This window comes from Helianthus annuus, chromosome 6 (genome assembly GCF_002127325.2).
Source record: "Helianthus annuus cultivar XRQ/B chromosome 6, HanXRQr2.0-SUNRISE, whole genome shotgun sequence".
Lineage (NCBI taxonomy): Eukaryota > Viridiplantae > Streptophyta > Magnoliopsida > Asterales > Asteraceae > Helianthus > Helianthus annuus.
In genome coordinates, this window is record NC_035438.2 from 77046989 (window position 1) to 77062259 (window position 15271).

At 41.6% G+C, this 15271-nt stretch overlaps 2 protein-coding genes across 3 annotated transcripts; both read left to right on the forward strand.

Moving 5' to 3' along the window:
* Positions 1 to 243: 243 nt before the first annotated feature.
* Positions 244 to 4774, forward strand: LOC110865784 (probable inactive receptor kinase At5g58300). Of its 2 annotated transcripts, none has more exons than XM_022115104.2 (3): positions 244 to 580; positions 1861 to 3163; positions 3970 to 4774. In XM_022115104.2, exons 2-3 carry the CDS (start codon positions 1909 to 1911, stop codon positions 4599 to 4601), a joined length of 1887 nt encoding a protein of 628 aa, XP_021970796.1. In that variant the 5' UTR covers positions 244 to 580; positions 1861 to 1908; the 3' UTR covers positions 4602 to 4774. The 2 variants fall into 2 exon arrangements, with proteins under 2 accessions (XP_021970796.1, XP_021970797.1); XM_022115105.2 differs by lacking the exon at positions 244 to 580 and adding an exon at positions 1731 to 1752.
* Positions 4775 to 12976: 8202 nt separating this feature from the next.
* On the forward strand, positions 12977 to 13357 carry LOC110944949. Its single transcript, XM_022186593.1, has one exon. The coding sequence runs from the start codon at positions 12977 to 12979 to the stop codon at positions 13355 to 13357; it is 381 nt and encodes a 126-aa protein (XP_022042285.1).
* Positions 13358 to 15271: the final 1914 nt, after the last annotated feature.

Sequence of the window (15271 nt, forward strand, 5' to 3'; positions counted from 1 at the left end):
TAATACTAGTTAGTGATTAAATACCAAGGAAAATAAAGTATATGGAATCTGTAATTAATGTAGGGTCTTGTTTGAAATTAGGAATAAAACCGCAAGATACCAAACACATAAATACAACTACACTGACAGGGTAGTTATAATGCCAATAATTAAAACAACTGTCCTTATATGCAAATTAATTAAAGATAATATAAACAGTCTTCTAATTATATATTTATATTAAACCCCTCTCATAAAAGGAATTATCATGTGTACTGCACTCTCTCTCACACACACACACACATACTGCGTGTTCTTCACACTGTATATTCTACTTCAATTCGAATATTATATTCCCAATCCAGCTCAAATGTGGAGTATATGATGTTCGTTTGCGTGTAATTCAATTGCCACATGAGATTCGTTCGTTTTAAATCCCCTTTTTAAAGTCAATTTCTGCTGCGTAACTTGTGTTCTTGAGATCTGTTGTTGTTATTGATCTCGACAATTTTTTTGTGAAGAAAATGCCAGCAGATTTGTTCTGCAGAGATTCATGTGCAGTTTGAAGCTCTGATGGAGAAGTTTATTGTGATGATTTAAGGTGCATTGTGTATTTCAAAGTTCATTTAGTTTTATGAAATTTTGTTGTGATTTGAATATGTTTGGTGAAGAGTGTTATTTGTTAGGTTAAATGTGTGTGTGAATTTGGTCAGATGTTCATGTATTTGGAAATTTGATTGTGAATTTTAGGTTAAAATTGTTCATAAGAGTGCATTTAGAATCTGAATATGTAAGGATAAATTAGTCATTTTTATAGGTTAATTTGTGGAAAGCTAATAGGCAATGCTTGATCTGAAGTAAATTGAGATGAATTTGGTAGCTGAATGTTTGAAAGTTTTATGCACTTGAAATGTTATTAGGTATTAGGTAAATTGTAGTTGTAGTGAAACAGAGGTAAATTGTTATAAGGTAATCATAGAAAATTTGGAGTTAAATTTGGTGGATCACCAGATTCAACTAATCTTAAACCTAATGTACATGATATGGTTAAATGTTTAGAAAGTAAGTTAGGTGGTAGAGATAAATGCCCTTTCACCATTAGCATGATAGTCATAGAAAATCTTGAGGCAGGTAGAATTCTGCAGATTTTGTCAGCTGATTTTGTAGCAACCGAGGAGTTCGGTGGTGAGTTTATGTTTGATGATTTCTTGCCCTAAGTGCATTTACAATAGGAGAAACCGCCAGTCACGTCAACCCTGCCCGGGCTTTGCCCCTCTCACAGCCAAAAACAGCTCAAAAAACGCATCTTCACATAACTCGTTTTTGTGCGTTTTTGCACAAGAACGCCCATCCTCTCTCCTCCACGTGAGCTAAAAGGCGCCCTATTATGGATGTTCTAAAGCTTGCTTGATTCATGGTGTTATAAAGTAATGCTATCAGGTTATCAACATCATGGAATCCTGAACCCACTTATCTTTTAAAAAAACAAATGCCTCCTTTCCTTTTAGCTATTAATTCTTTTTGTTCAAAAATTACATGTTACACCTTTTATCTTTCCAGTTTCCCTTGGTACCTTTTTTGCTTCTTGCTTTTTCCCAACTTTACTATCCTTTTTGGAGCAATGGTGCTTTGGGAAGTGAAATGCAATATGATAATAATTGATTTTTCCTGTGTTGTTAACTGTATACCATTTTATCCAGATTTTTATGAGTCCTTAATGAATTAGCAAGACACCAGGATTTCTGGCACCGTTGTGTCTACACGGTCACCAGGGTTGTAACTTTTATAAATTGTCTCATAATGTTCTTATTATTTGTGTATTTACCTTTTTAGTTTGTAAACTGTCATCTAATTTGTTCTGTGAATGATGTTCTAAACCAGGAATATTACTTCACGTGCATCGCGATCAGCGGTAAATCGTGAATCCTCATGGGACGACTCTGCTCTGCTCAGCTGGTCAAGTTAATTTTCTCGATAGTTTTTCTTCTGCCGCTAACATGTGCCGACTTGAACTCGGATAAACAAGCTCTCCTCGCATTCGCCAATGCTGTACCCCACGGTCCGAAGCTCAACTGGAGCAACAGCACCGCAGTCTGTACATTGTGGGTAGGCATCAACTGCACTTCCGATGGCACCCGCGTGTTCGCTCTTCGGCTTCCAGCAATTGGACTTAAAGGCTCCGTCCCATCCAACACACTCGGAAAACTCGACGCGTTACAGATTCTAAGCCTTAGATCAAATCGCCTTAACGGAAACTTACCGTCTGATCTTCTTTCTCTCCGTTCGCTCCGTTATCTCTACCTTCAACGTAATAACTTCACCTCCGACATTCCATCCTCGTTTCCTCCCCGTCTGATCGTTTTGGATCTCTCGTTCAATTCTTTCACCGGACATATCCCAGATTCAATCCGGAACTTAACACAGCTTAACGGATTAAACCTCCAAAATAACTCGTTATCCGGACCTGTTCCCAATGTTACACTGCCGGGACTAAAACATTTGAACGTAAGCTACAATCATCTCAATGGATCGATACCGTCTTCCCTCCAAACGTTTCCGAGCTCATCGTTTATCGGCAACTCGTTTTCATGCGGGTTGCCGCTAAATCCTTGTTCACAACCTCCTTCTTCTCCACCTGTTAGCCCGAAAAAACATAGCTCCAAAAAGAAATTTCCGTTATGGGCTATTATCGCGATTGCAGCTGGAGGCGGTACCGCATTGCTACTTCTGCTAATTATCGTAATCTTCTGCTGTATGAAGAAAAAGAGTAGCGACCCGAGTCGTGTGACTAAAGCGAAGAGCTCGACTGGAAGGGGTGACAAGCCCCGAGAAGAATTCGGTAGTGGTGTGCAAGAGCCCGAAAAGAACAAGCTGGTTTTCTTTGAAGGGTGTTCGTATAACTTTGATCTTGAGGACTTGTTACGGGCGTCTGCTGAGGTGCTCGGGAAAGGTAGCTTTGGGACCGCGTATAAAGCGGTTCTGGAAGAGTCGACGACTGTGGTGGTAAAACGGTTGAAAGAAGTAGTTGTGGGAAAGAAAGAGTTTGAACAGCAAATGGAGATTGTTGGGAGAGTCGGGCAGCATCAAAATGTTGTTCCGCTTCGTGCTTATTATTACTCGAAGGATGAGAAACTTCTTGTATATGATTATTATTCGGCGGGTAGCTTATTGACACTCCTGCATGGTATGTTTTTTTCCCTGTACTTTGGCCTTCATATGCTCTAGTGAAATCAAGTAATTTTGACCCGTTCACTTTCGAATGGGTTGTTTTGGTTAGGGTTTAATCTCAAATGGGTCAAATTAAAAAGAGTAAAACGCCATTTCGTCTCTAAGGTTTGGCTAGTTTTGCGACTTTCGTCCAAAGGTTTGTTTTTCCGCATCTGGATCCAAAAGGTTTGAAATCTTGCCATTTTCATCCGGCTCGTTGACTCCATCCATTTTTCTCTGTTAATTCAAGGGGTATTTTTGTCTTTTTTGCTAACTTAAACGGCAAGTCGTTTTTTTTTCAATTTAGCCAGGTTACCTTTAGCATTATGCAAAATGCTAAATGCTTGTACATAAAGTGAAAAAGACTGATATGCCCTTTAAGTTAACAAAAAAGACGAAAATACCCTTATATTAACAAAGAAAAATGGATGGAGTTAATGAGCGGGATGAAAATGGCAGGATTTCAAACCTTTTAGATCCAGATGTGAACCTTTTAGATCCAGATGTGGAAAAACAAACCGTTGGACAAAAGTAGCAAAACGGGCCAAACCATAGGGACGAAAATGGCATTTTACTCAATTAAAAATTAGGTAAAAGGGAATAAGTCAAATGGGTGGAACATGTTTGAAAGTCGCCCAGGGTTTATTTTCAATGCATACAACCTCTTAAATCCTCCCGTCAAAGATTTAGATTATTTTAATAGAGTTTTTGTAATCATAGTTAATGTCATACACACGCACAACATCCTATTTCTAGCTCAATAAATCCAATAAAAATATGCAGGAAACCGGGGCACTGAAAGAACTGCGGTTGACTGGGAAACCCGAGTCAAAATTGCGCTGGGAGCTGCAAGAGGCATTGCTCATATTCATTCAGTTGGAGGCCCGAAATTCACTCATGGAAACATCAAATCCTCAAATGTCCTCGTCACGCAAGACTCTCTCGGATGCATCGCAGACATAGGCTTAGCCCCTCTCATGAACTTCCCCGCTCCTTCCTCCCGCCATGCTGTCGGATACCGGGCCCCTGAAGTTCTCGAAACCCGAAAACACACCCATAAATCAGATGTATACAGCTTTGGTGTACTCCTCCTTGAAATGCTAACGGGTAAACAACCGATTCAATCTCCCGGGAGAGAAGACATGGTGGATCTCCCGAGGTGGGTTCAGTCGGTGGTGCGCGAAGAATGGACCGCTGAGGTTTTTGATGTTGAGCTCATGAAGTTTCAGAATATTGAAGAGGAGATGGTTCAGATGTTGCAGATTGGTATGGCGTGTGTAGTGCGGGTCCCGGATATGCGGCCCACCATGGATGAAGTTGTTAGAATGATTGAAGAGGTGCGGGTGTCGGACTCTGAAAACCGACCATCGTCTGATGATAACAAGTCGAAAGACTCACGTGTGCAGAGCCCTTGATTTTTCATTGTTGGAATTGTAAGTTTGTGAAGAAAGAAGAGTGAATAAACTTATTTGATTGTTCTAGATAGCTAGCCCCATTTGATGTGTACATGCATGAACTCGTGCATATGGTGAGAAATATTGAATTTCTTTGATTTGGTTGATATTTTAAGATTAGTTTTTTTTTTTTTTTTACATAGTGGATGGGTCGGGTCAAAATGAGTACGTTGAACCGGTTGGGCTGGTTTTTAGTCTTGGATGGGGTTGTTATTCCTCGTGAAAGCATATGAGTCGTTATGTTAAGCATCTAATCCTAGTCGTTATGTTAGAGGAGTTGGATGTCCCTCATGTTGAACAATCTGACATTAAGTTGTTTGGACCTGAGTCGCTATGCGAACATTTAACACAAGAATTATTTTGGATTAAAAGATTGATTGAAACTACTTATTGTTAAAATGTCAAATAAAATAAAGTGTGTAACTACCTATCTTTGCATGTTCTCTTTTGCATTTTGCAAGAGTGATTATTTGCGACTTGCCCCTCAAAGGTACAAATACCAAAGCTTTACGTACAACATACCAATGCACATGCAAAAAATATCCATCATCTATTGTTACCACTAACGTCATTACTGGTAACTACAGGCATCGATACTAAGACTCTCTACTTATACAACGGATATTTGCAAAGTGTCTATAACCGCTTATACCACAACTATTATAATCTTTCATGAAAAGTTGCAATGTGTCACCTCATTTATTGTAATGATTGACCTCTATAGAAAGAAGATGATCTACTTTATTTTGACTAACAATATTATCAATTCGTTTTCACAGTGAAGAACATCTTGTTATTTACAAAACTCATCTTATCCAACAACTGATTTCGTATATACATTAATTTAATCTAAAAATAATTCACACGATTTAGAAAGCTATATGCAACATCCTGAAATCCAAAACCTACACAATAGAACTAGAAGGTAGAGGTGCACCAAAAGCCCAAACCCAGGTATTGACAACTTGAACCCGACCCTACCCTATGGGTATGAACCAGGTATGGTATTCCAGTTGAGAACCCGAAACCGATGTAGATCATTGGCAGCACAACACATAGTATTTTTATTTTTCAATTCCAATCCAAGAAAATTTGGATGAAACCCATTTAACTCTAAATGCAACCCAAATACCCAATTTAATTTTATTTGCTTTTGCTGTTGGCACATCACCAAGTCACCAACCTCCAACAATCAATTCCATCTAATTTTTCAACATTTTGATCCTTAATAATCTTCCATGTGCTATATTTTACATTTATTCTTAAATAATAATCATCGCGTTTCGACCATCAATTTTGTTTTGGTCAAGCTTTTCATACAAAACTTTATCACAGTTGTTTACTTTTATCGTAACTATACCATTTTGACTGGTTTTCTCTTGAAACCTATAGTCTATTTCTTAACAATGACATTTAATATTTACTAGTTTTTTTATATCACGCGTTGCGTCGAAACCGAGCAAATGATAATGTAAAAACAAACGTGATTCGAAAATAAAGCATTTTGTTTAAAAAGTCAAACCATTAGAATGATTTAGTTTAACATCGTACCATTTTATAATACCAAATAAATACTTTATTTTGAATATAACCTCATTTTTAACAAAACTTATAACGGAGTATCAGGGAAAGAAATCAAGCACAACTACGTACTTAAGCTTTTAGAAAAAAAATTATAAACCTAACTTATTAAAGAAAGTATCAAATTAATCGATAAATTAATATATGTTAAAAAAGCAACTATTAAAAAAGACAAAGGAAATATATGTTTAAAAAAAGAAAAATACGTAAATATAATAATAAACCAATACATATATAATTTATTAAATAATAAAATAATAAAAAACTATATATCATTATTGAAGAGGTATGGTCCCAATTCCATATCCACGTGGCAGGGACCACACCACTTTTTCAGTCCAACATGACGCCTACATCAGCAAGTAAATCCAGAAGCTTCTGGAAGACGTCAAGGTGGCACCAAAGATGCTCCTTCCGACAGAAAGGACAACACGTGTCACCAGTCATCGAGCGCCATGTAGACCTGCAACAAATCTGGGAGCAGACCGACAACAGCAGTACGTTTTCTCCAGCATGGATGAATATCGGCGCGCCACGTGGACCACTATCCTGGATACAGCAGAGGAGACCAAGAGGATATTCCCCTTGGTCGGAAAGCTGGCGCCCGATAACAGTTGGCAAGGTTGCTCCTCCCTCCTTCACCCTCCGGCTATAAATAGGACCCTTCATCATTCAGGTTATCCATTCTATTCTCCTCACTTTCACCCACAACACACACTGTTTTCTTCCTCAGAGCAGTACTTATTCTCACGCCGGAGCCCGGTTAAGAGGGAAACCCCCCATATTCCCCTCTTAACGAGCTAATGGTGTTGTTGTTTTGCAGGACCTTAGTTATTGGCGAGTAGAGAATGAGATTGAACCCACGTAAGAGACAATCCAGCTAGTTAACCATCGATGTTAACCAGTGTTTCATCATTGGCGCCCACCGCAATTTTTGCAAACCACTTTCATATCCTTTTTCTTCAAAAATCTCTCTAAAATGACTGAACCAAACCCTTCACCTCAAGTGGACGGAGAAGTCTCTTCCTTCGAACTGATTTCGAACACCGCTCACGTTCAAAGAGTCCAAGGGAACGAGACCATCCGAGAAGGACGAGTAAACAACGATTTCCCTGATATCTTTGGAAGCACTTCTAGAGTTATCAATCAGACCATAAACGGAGTAGCTTTCCAAACTCCACCAGTAGGAGTTAACTAAACACCTCCGGAAGTTCCAACACCAAACCATGGGGCTGGTCCTTCAGCACCATCGGTCCAAACACAGTTGAACTTCTCGGCACTTTTAGGGCTACCCGAAGGAAAAACTCTGGCTTCCTGGTACGCCGAACAAACAGTGTCTCTGAACCTTGTCTATGTGCAACTCAGGGCACAGCAAGCTTTGCTCCAAGCGCAAGCTAACCAGTCCGCTTTTGTTACTCCACCGCAAAGGCCTCCGAGCACTCACGTGCCTCAGCAGACCAATGCGTGGAACTTAAATCCTGAGAAAGCACCCATCAGAAGGCAAAGTGTGCACGATACGCGCGACACTTACGGTGAAACGGAAAGCAATTATGTGCAACATACTCATCAGTAGAAAAGGTCAGTGCACAGTCGTTTAGGTCCACGCAACATAAACGACGAATGGAATAGTTACAACGAAGAAGATGACCCGACGTACAAGAAAGAAAGCACGGTATTCAGCAGATTACCACCAGAACACGAGGCGTACAAACCCCACAAGCACGCGGGGTATAATCCAAATGCAGAACATGATTACTCGTTGAGCTATCGCCCAGATGGCATAGCTGAGAACTCCAAGTTCATCAGAGAAATTGCAACAGCTGATATCGATAAGACAAAACTACCACACAATGTGGGCAAGTACAATGGCTTAACAGACCCTGACGACCACCTCCAAGTCTTCAACGGCGCAGGGACCACAGGTGGGTGGACATTACCAACTTGGTGTCATCTTTTCGCACAAACCTTTGTCGGCGCGGCGCGCGTATGTTTTGACAGCCTGCCAGCAGGAAGAATTAAATCATGGATTGATTTTCGAAACAAGTTCCTTACTTTTCCCAACAGCGTAGGCATACCAGAGATCCAGCTGATTGCTTAAATATATGGAGGAAAGATCATGAAAGCATAGAAGATTTCATCACCAGATATAACAAGGAATGTCTTGAAATCGGAGATGTCGGTGAGAAGATGATGCGAGCGCACTTCATGAGGGCAGTAAAGTGTAAGGACCTGATCAAACGATTGAAAGGAAGAGATGGAGGCCCCAAAGACTGGGACACCTTCATCGAAGCAGCAAAGATAATTGCGCGCACCGATAAACAATTGACCGGCGATGACAGCCGTTATTACAATTAGAGCCAAAATAATCGGCGCAACAAGAAAGGCAAAGGCCAATCGTAGAGATCATCTGGTTACAAAGAAAGAAGCCCGATAAGAGAAGATGCGCGCAATACAATCAACCAGATCAGCCATCGCAAAGAGCTTAAGAGAGAAAACAGGGAAAAGCAGTGGACACCCCTGACAAAGACCCCTTCCGAGGTCTTGTCAACCGAGAACCACCAGTTCAAACCTCCTCTGCAGATGTGAAACAAAAGGGGTCAAGACCCAAATCTTCTCTGTGAATTCCACAAAGATATAGGTCACCTGACCGATAATTGCTTTAGCCTAAAGCAAGAGATAGAAAGAGCTCTGAGAGACGGAAGGCTCACTCATCTGGTAAAAGGGGGAAAGTGTGATAATCGCCAAATTCAAAGAAGGGAAGAAGGCCCAGACAACAAAAAACTTCGAAAATTAGAAACTCACATGATTCAAGGGGGTCCACGGAGATCGCGAAAGAATTACAACAAGCGCACACAAGATGACTCTTGGTGCGAAAAACAAGTTGTTTTCCCCATGGTGCGAGGGGGCTGATGCGTGTGAAGTGTCGTATAGTTTTTAATGTATATTTTAAGCCCTTTAACACTTTTTAGCCAAGTTTTAAATTAATAAAACACGATATTTACTAACACTAAACACACATATGGGCAAGTGCACCTATCGTGAGCGTAGTATAGTGTTGGTAAGATACCGAGGTCATCCAAGGACACAAGAGCTTTTAATACCGGTTTATCCTCAACGTCTAATCAAATCAAAAGTTAGAAAAAAAGGTTTTAAACTAGAAAAATAAAACTAACTAAAATGCTAAAAAATAAAACAAAAATAAAAACAGATAGACAAGATGAATCACTTGGATCCGACTCGTGTTTAGTGTAACCTTTGATTATTTCCGCACTTTTGCACTTTTTAAGAGATATCTTAGTTATTGTAGTAGGCCCTTCTTTTGAAGGTGACATTACCCCCAACCCAGTAGTTTGAGTCAGCAAGGATACAATCCTAAAGGGTGGGATTATTGAAAGATAATTAATTAAGTTATTAATGCATAATGTGGTAGGCCCCTCTTTTGAAGGTGACGTTGCCCTCGGCTAAGTAGTCTGAGTCAGCAGGGATACAGTCCTAAGTAGCCGGGTTAAAGTTTTAATAGTAGCTTACATATGAGGGGATCAAAGAGTTTGGACCCCGGCCATCCAATACTGGTGGGTATTGAAGGAGGTCCTACTAAATTTGACCCAGGTCCTTGCAGGATCTATACACTGAACAAGGCAAGACTCTTACCAAACCATTCCCTTAACACCCGACCAGGTAGCCAACATATCTCCATATAGACCGTGGAGATATGAATGGTGAAAATCTTTTATTTTATATAGACAGTAAAATAACGCCAAGACACCACGGACAAATGATAAGGAAGATTCACCTTCAACATAAGAAACTAGTTATTAAAGTCATTAATACATGACCAAATAAAAAGTGCGAAAAGATTAAAAATGAAAAGTATTACACTAGACACTTGTCTTCACCAAGTGATGTAAGAGACTTAGGCAAACATGGCCTTTGATTGTCAAGAACTCTTACGATCAATCTTGGATCCCGAGACGACTCACACACTCTATGATGGATGATGGATGATGGTGGTGGATGATGGTGTTGTGATGGTGGTGGTGGGTGGGTGAAGTGTGAGAGAGGTGGTGTGCCAAGGGATGGTTTATAAATGAGCCAAGCACCCCTACTTATAGCCTGAACAGCAGCTCGGGCACGACCCCCTCTCCATCCTCCTTCACTTTCTTCATTAATTGCAGTTTGTCTGCCTTAGTTGACCACGCCCCCGTGTCCGCTGGGCACGACCCCGCGTGCGGAAGCGTATCTGTACTATCAAGATTTCCCTAGATTCTGCGAATCTTAGAGTTGACCACGGCCCCGTGTCCGCTGGGCACGCCCCCGTGCTCACTGAGCACGGGGCGTGTTCAACCTTCTGTTCTCTTGTTTTGCTTGGGAAGATGCTGTCGGGGGGTCGGGCATGCCACGTTTGTTCCTTTTCTTGTATTTATGTTAGATTTAGCTGCCTTTTTGCTTCTTTTGTTCATTTGAGCTCATTTAATCTTGAAAATGCAAAAGGAAGACAAAAACACACTTTTTCCAACATTAGTACTAAAAAAGGGTTAGTTTTATGCCACAGTTGATGTAATTTATATGCTGCATTTTGTGCACATTAGGGGCCCAAGAGAGAGAAGACCTATAGTCATTTCTGGCGTGATAGGTCATTATCAGACTGACTACATTTTCACTGATCCAGGGAGCACCGCAGATATCATCTACGAACAACGTTTTAATCAATTTGACCAAGATGACAAAGCGCGTTTAGAACCAGTAGATTATCCACTAACTGGTTCTGCAACGAGGCCGTTTTTCCTCTCGGCCAGATATTGTTCCCGGTGCTGCTCTCGGATGGAAGGAACTCAAGAACAGAAGAAGTTACCTTCATGGTGTTACCAGCAAGCTCAAGACATGATATCCTCCTGGGAAGAGAGTCCCAAGGAGATTTTAGTATGATTTGTTCAGCGCCACATTCAACTGTTGGGTTCCCAACAGAGATAGGGATAACAATAATTTACGCGAGCAAAGAAGTCCTCGCAACTGACGAAATCAGACCAGCAAAAGCAAGCAAATCCGCACCGCGCACAGAAGCCGAGAAATGGATACTGAACAACAAATACCCAGAACAAACTGTCACTTTGGGTCCAGCAATGTCAGATCTCACGCGCGCAGCGGTAAAAAAGCTGCTATTTGAGAACATGGACGTGTTTGCCTGGACACCGGCTGATATTGTTGGTGTTCCATGGCACATAGCAGAGCACAGACTGAATGTTTCGGAGAATGCCAAACCTGTGGTACATACAAAGCGTCATCTGGGAGACATAAAGCATGACGCCATGCAAGAGCAGATTATAGAGTTACTAAACACTGGCATCATCAGAGAGGTTCGTTACCAAACTTGGGTAGCAAGCCCAGTCATGGTTCCTAAAGGAAATGGCGGGTGGAGAATGTGTGTGGATTACAAAGATCTGAACAAGGCATGCCCGCGCGATTGTTATGCTTTACCAGAGATTGACGAAAAGATCGATTCCCTAGCATCGTTCAGGTGGAAGTGTTTTCTTGATTGTTACAAAGGATACCATCAGGTGCAGATGGCCATCCAAGACGAAGACAAAACTGCATTTCACACACCAACAGGGCTGTACTGTTATACAAAAATGCCTTTTGGCTTAAAGAATGCGGGTGCAACTTATCAGAGATTGATGAACGAAACGTTCAGCGATGCTATCAGCAAATACATTGAGGTATACATGGATGACCTGGTCATCATGAGCAAAGAAGAAAGTATGATGCTGGCAAACATTCAAAAAACGTTCAATACATTGCTCGAGGTGAATATCAAGCTAAATCCAGCGAAATGTTCCTTTGGGATGGAAGAAGGAAATTTCCTGGGTTTCATCGTTACAAAAGATGGGTTTAAAGTCAATCCTGAAAAGGTGCAAGCGATCGAACGGATACTTTCACCATCGACGATAAAGGATATGCTGAAGTTGGCTGGACGGTTAGCAGCACTCAACCGTTTCCTTGCCAACTATGCAGCGAAGTCTTTCCCATTTATCAAAACACTCCGCAACTGTGTGAAGAAAAATAAGTTCTAGTGGACGCTTGAGGCGGAGCACACTTTCCGAGAAATGAAAGATTGCCTCATACGATTACCAACACTCACTACACCAATGAAGGGCAAACCGCTGGTCATGTACCTTTCAGCATCTGAAAAAGTAGTAGGAGCAGTTCTACTCGTGGATCGACAAGGCATACAAACGCCGGTGTACTATGTGTCCCGTACCCTGAACGACCTAGAAACGAGGTATGCCATAATGGAAAAGCTGGTACTGGCATTGATTCATGCATCAAGACGATTGCGCAGGTACTTCGCCAACCACGTCATTCATGTCTTAACAAATTACAACATCTGCAACATCTTCGCAAGACCGGAGATATCAGGAAGATTGGCAAAATGGGCCATAGAACTGGGAAGCCACAATGTGGTTTTCAGGCCAAGGCCAGCAATCAAGGGTCAAGTACTGGCAGACTTCCTGACAGAGGTACCAGATGACAAAGACAGAGAATGCAAGGCAATGGAAAGAGCTGAAAGGCAACATTCGGAAGAACCATGGCTACTGTATACAGATGGCGCGTCAAACGAGGATGGCGCAGGCACATGACTTAGGTTGGTAAGTCTAGAAAAACATGAATTCACGTACGCCATCCGGTTAGACTTCAAGAGCACAAACAATGAAGCCGAATATGAAGCCTTTCTTGCTGGTTTGAGGTTAGCAATCAAGATGGGAGTCAAACACATAGAGGCGCATGTGGACTCCATGTTAGTAGCAGGGCAGATCAATGGCCAGTACGATGCCAAAGGAGACATGATGGCGCTATACCTAGACCAAGCAAAAACATTGCTACAGAACTTCATTTCCTACAAGGTGCACCACATCAACCGGAGCGAGAATAAACCAGCAGATGCACTAAGCAAACTCGCATCCACCAGCTTCCAGCACCTAGCCAAGGATGTGCGCATTGAAGTTCTAAGCAATCCGTCAGTACCGCTAAGGCAAGTGAGCGTCATTCAACTGGGAACGACGTCTTGGATGACTCCGATAATCATGTATCTCCAGTCTGGAATACTACCCGAAAACAAAGCTGAAGCAAGGAAAATATAGTACAAGTCCGAGCATTACCAGATGGTTGATGGAATCTTGTACCGGAAATCGTACCTCAGGCCATTATTGAGATGTGTCGACCCAGAAGATGCAAACTACTGTACATGAGGGCATCTGCGACATTCATGCTGGCCCAAGAATGGTAGTAGCGAAAGTAATGAACCCCGGGTATTACTGGCCCAGAATGCATCTAGACGCGGTCAAGGTCTTGAGGAAATGCAGTGGTTGTCAGAGACACACCCCGAAAACGATGCGCCCAAAAAATGAGCTAGTCCCCGTAACAACGGCATGGCCGTTCCAACAATGGGGGATAGATATGGTTGGTCCTTTTCCAGAAGCCCCAGGAGCAGTGAAGTTCATCATAGTCGCGGTAGACTATTTCACAAAATGGGTGGAAGCAAAGGCGCTGGCGTCAACCACATCTACCGTAGTGCGAAGGTTCATCTGGGAACAAATAATTTGTCGATTCGGGCTGCCCCTGAGAATCATCACCGATAACGGAACAAATTTTGCTGCAGAAGATCTCCAAAGTTGGTTCAAGGAGCTGCACATAAAGCACATCTTTTCCTCGGTTGCGCACCCACAAGGAAAGGGTCAGGTTGAAGCGGTGAACAAGAGTATTGTGGACGGTACCAAAGCACGGTTGGGGACGCAGCGAAGAGGTTGGGTTGACGAGCTACCCAGCATTCTATGGGCCCATAGGACGATGCCAAAGACAAGTAACGGAGAAACACCGTTCAGTCTAGTCTATGGGTCCGAAGCCGTGATACCGGCAGAGATTGGCCTGCCATCCCCAAGAATGCTCTCCATGAACATGATCAACAATGAGGAAGAAAGAAGGTTGGACCTAGACCTTCTAGAAGAAAGAAGAGAGATAGCGACAATTAATGAAGCAAAATATAAAACCAAACTGGAAAAATACTATAACAGTAAGGTCCGAATTTGCACGTTCAACCCCGGAGACTATGTCCTAAGGGACAACGAGGTGTCCAACGCCGAGAAACCGGGAAAATTAGCTCCCAAGTGGGAGGGGCCTTACGTTGTAGATGAAGTCCTCGGGAAGGGAGCGTACAAGCTACACACACTTGAGAACAAAGAAGTTCCAAGAACCTGGAATGCTCAACAACTTAGAAAATGTTACATGTAGACGGTCGCAGTTTTTATCTGTACTTGTAATGGTCGCGCGCCCAACACATTTTACTCTAATACAAGAAGTGTTGGCTATCTTATCTCATGCGAATTTTTGTTACAATTGCATTGTAACATCACGTAAAAACGTGTCCAATTATGTATAGACACGTGACCTAAACCCTAATTATGTGAAAAATTGAGTTTGAAGGACTAAAGTCGACAAACGGTGAAATTAAGTATGCGAAGGGACTAAAAGTGTCAACATGCCAAACTTGAGCCTCTGAATGACAGTACGTGGAGAATATATTCTTAATCGATGATTAAGTGAATATAAGAAGCCGTTTGTGAATGTAATCGAAAGATTATAAAGCTACAGGGATTAAACGTGTCAACATGTTAATTCTACCTCTGAGTGACCTTTTAATGTTCCCAAAGCTTTGTAAAATATAAATACATTCCCATGAAAGTCTGATAAAGAATTCATAAGCTTTCGGTTAAATTTGTGATGATTTGTTCAACTTTCAAGAAATAAGATTACATGTGCCAAAAACCGAAAAATCTTCATGCAATGGCCATTTCTAAGGAATCCAAGGGACACTAGTGCATGGCAAGGTGATCTAAACAATGCAGGTCTTATCATATGGACTATTACTGCTGGAAATGTCTGAAGATTCGAGTTTTAAAAGTTGCATGATCAAATATAAAATTCTCAAAATTTTTGTCTTTTGGTCATCGGATACGGACCGTATGGTCCAAAGCTTACGGTCCGCAAGGCTATAACTG